At 42.7% G+C, this 2,367-nt stretch overlaps 1 protein-coding gene across 1 annotated transcript; it reads right to left on the bottom strand.

Moving 5' to 3' along the window:
- Window positions 1–343: 343 nt before the first annotated feature.
- On the bottom strand, window positions 344–1,362 carry LOC119842499 (olfactory receptor 6B1-like). Its single transcript, XM_038370751.1, is given in 2 exon segments — window positions 344–1,342; window positions 1,345–1,362. Coding segments are annotated over 2 exon segments (1,017 nt in total).
- Window positions 1,363–2,367: the final 1,005 nt, after the last annotated feature.

Below are 2,367 nucleotides of genomic sequence, written 5' to 3' on the forward strand. Positions count from 1 at the left end.
CCCTGAATCTTTGTTAAATCACTTGGTGGTGGCAACATACCCTCCAAGGGTAAAGAATTTGTGCTTTGGGGAAGTTTTACCCTAAGATGGTAGAAATAAGCTTAGGGGGTCTTTCATGAGGGTCCCCACATCTGTACCCTAGAGTTCAAAGTTGGGAGGGAACCCTGACACATGAAGACAGCATGGAACAGTAAACACTGTCTCAGTAACTCCATACAGATCATCTCCACTTTTTTTCACATTAGTGATGAGATTTTTAAAGGGGGTTTTTAACTCAATTTCACTGCGGGCTGATAGCCTGAGGTTTTCACAGCTGCCTGGCTGATTTAGGCAAAGTTGTTAACTAGGAATCTCTGCATGTTTTTGAGAAAGCCACATATTTACTGACTGCTTTGTTCAAGGCTTCCTTGACCTCTCTGTTTCTCAGGCTGTAGATGAGGGGATTTACTGCAGGAGTCAGGACTGTGTAGGAAAGAGAGAGCACTTTGTTTAGGACGCTTAGTGTTTCATGTTTTGGTAGCATGTAGACTATCATTAGGGTTCCATAGAAAATTGTCACCACAATGAGGTGAGAAGAGCAGGTGGTAAATGCCTTCTGCCTCCCTGTCGTGGAAGGGATTCTCAAGATGGTGGCAATGATACACACATAGGACATCAGGGTTAGTAGAAATGCAGGTAGAGTGAATACACAGGATAGTATGAAATCCAGCAATATGATCAGGTGTGAGTCACTGCAGGAAAGTTTTATCAATGGGATGAGATCACAGTAGAAATGGTCAATTTCATTTGGGCCACAGAATATTAAATGAGACATGAATAATACAAAGATTGCAGTAGCCAAACAACCATTTAACCATGACCCAGCCATCAACTGAAGGCAAAACCTGGTATTCATAAGAGTTGAATAATGCAGGGGTTTACATATCGCTAAATATCGATCATAAGACATTACTGCTAGGAGACAGCATTCCGTAGCCGCCAGAGCACAAAAGAAATACAGTTGTGTGATGCAGCCACTGAATGAGATGGTTCTGTCCCCAGTCAAGAGACTGGCCAGCATCCGGGGCAGGATGGTCGAGGTGTAGCAGGTCTCCAGGCAGGACAAGTTCCCCAAGAAGAAGTACATGGGGCTATGAAGGTGCTGATCAGCCACAACTAGTGCAGTGATGAGGATGTTCCCGACCATGGTTGCCATGTAGATCACTAGGAACATGAGGAAGAGAAGAATTTTCAGGACAGGGAGATCCCAGAATCCAAGGAGGATAAATTCTGTGACAGCCGTTTGGTTTCTCTGGTTTCTGTCTGTCATGTGTTGAGTCTAGGAATAATAAAACAAACTGTGCAATTGAATTGGAAGAACATAGAGCTGAAAGCTAATCAAGTGTTAATTAATTCCGTACATATTCAGAAACTCCCCTCCCTCTCCTGGTTACCAGCTGAAGTTTTAAGGCTAAGTGTTGACTTCAGTCAAAGTGCAAGGAGTCACAGTTCAAGAACAGATCTTCTGTATCCATGTAAAAAGAAAAGGAGTACCCGTGGCACCTTAGAGACTAACAAATTTATTAGAGCATAAGCTTTCGTGAGCTACAGCTCACTTCACGAAAGCTTATGCTCTAATAAATTTGTTAGTCTCTAAGGTGCCACGGGTACTCCTTTTCTTTTTGCGAATACAGACTAACACGGCTGCTACTCTGTATCCATGTAGACAACTCTATGCCGTATCAGAGCAATGACTAATATAACAGGCCATTTCTCTTTGGTAGCCGAGTACTGATATGCAGATCAGACTCTTTATCTACCGTCATATCCCATCTAGTGAGACATAGTGAAGCTGAACAAAATGATGATTAAATGCAGTATTTCACTTCCGGCAACTGCCAGAATCATGCCATGACTTAGTTGATGTATTTATTGATTTTGACTCCTAAAATGCTGAACTGAGATTTCCGCTGCAGTCTATTTTCCTTAGGCATTGATCTTCTGTTAGAATAAATGCAAATTATTCTAACAATGTTTCCTGGTATATTCCGCATTTCAGTGCCCTGTAGGAGAAGGAATAACTTCTCCACCCTCCTCACAGGACATGGATCTCAGCCTCTATCTCTGTGAAATGGCGCTATGAACGCTGACTGGCACTGCTGTGGGAAAGAAAGGCTAAAACCGCTAATATTCACCTGAAGAAGAGCTCTGTGTAGCTCAAAAGCTTATCTCCTCCACCAACAAGAGTTAGTGCAATATCAGATATTAACTCACCACTTTGTCCATCTAATATTCACAAAGCACATTCATGCCGCTGTTTAGCAGTGGTATAGAAATGCAGCCAGGAAGATGGTGCTCACCTGTAACCACAGGACATCCCAAGCTTGA

The sequence above is a fragment of the Dermochelys coriacea genome, chromosome 14, assembly GCF_009764565.3.
Source record: "Dermochelys coriacea isolate rDerCor1 chromosome 14, rDerCor1.pri.v4, whole genome shotgun sequence".
NCBI lineage: Eukaryota > Metazoa > Chordata > Testudines > Dermochelyidae > Dermochelys > Dermochelys coriacea.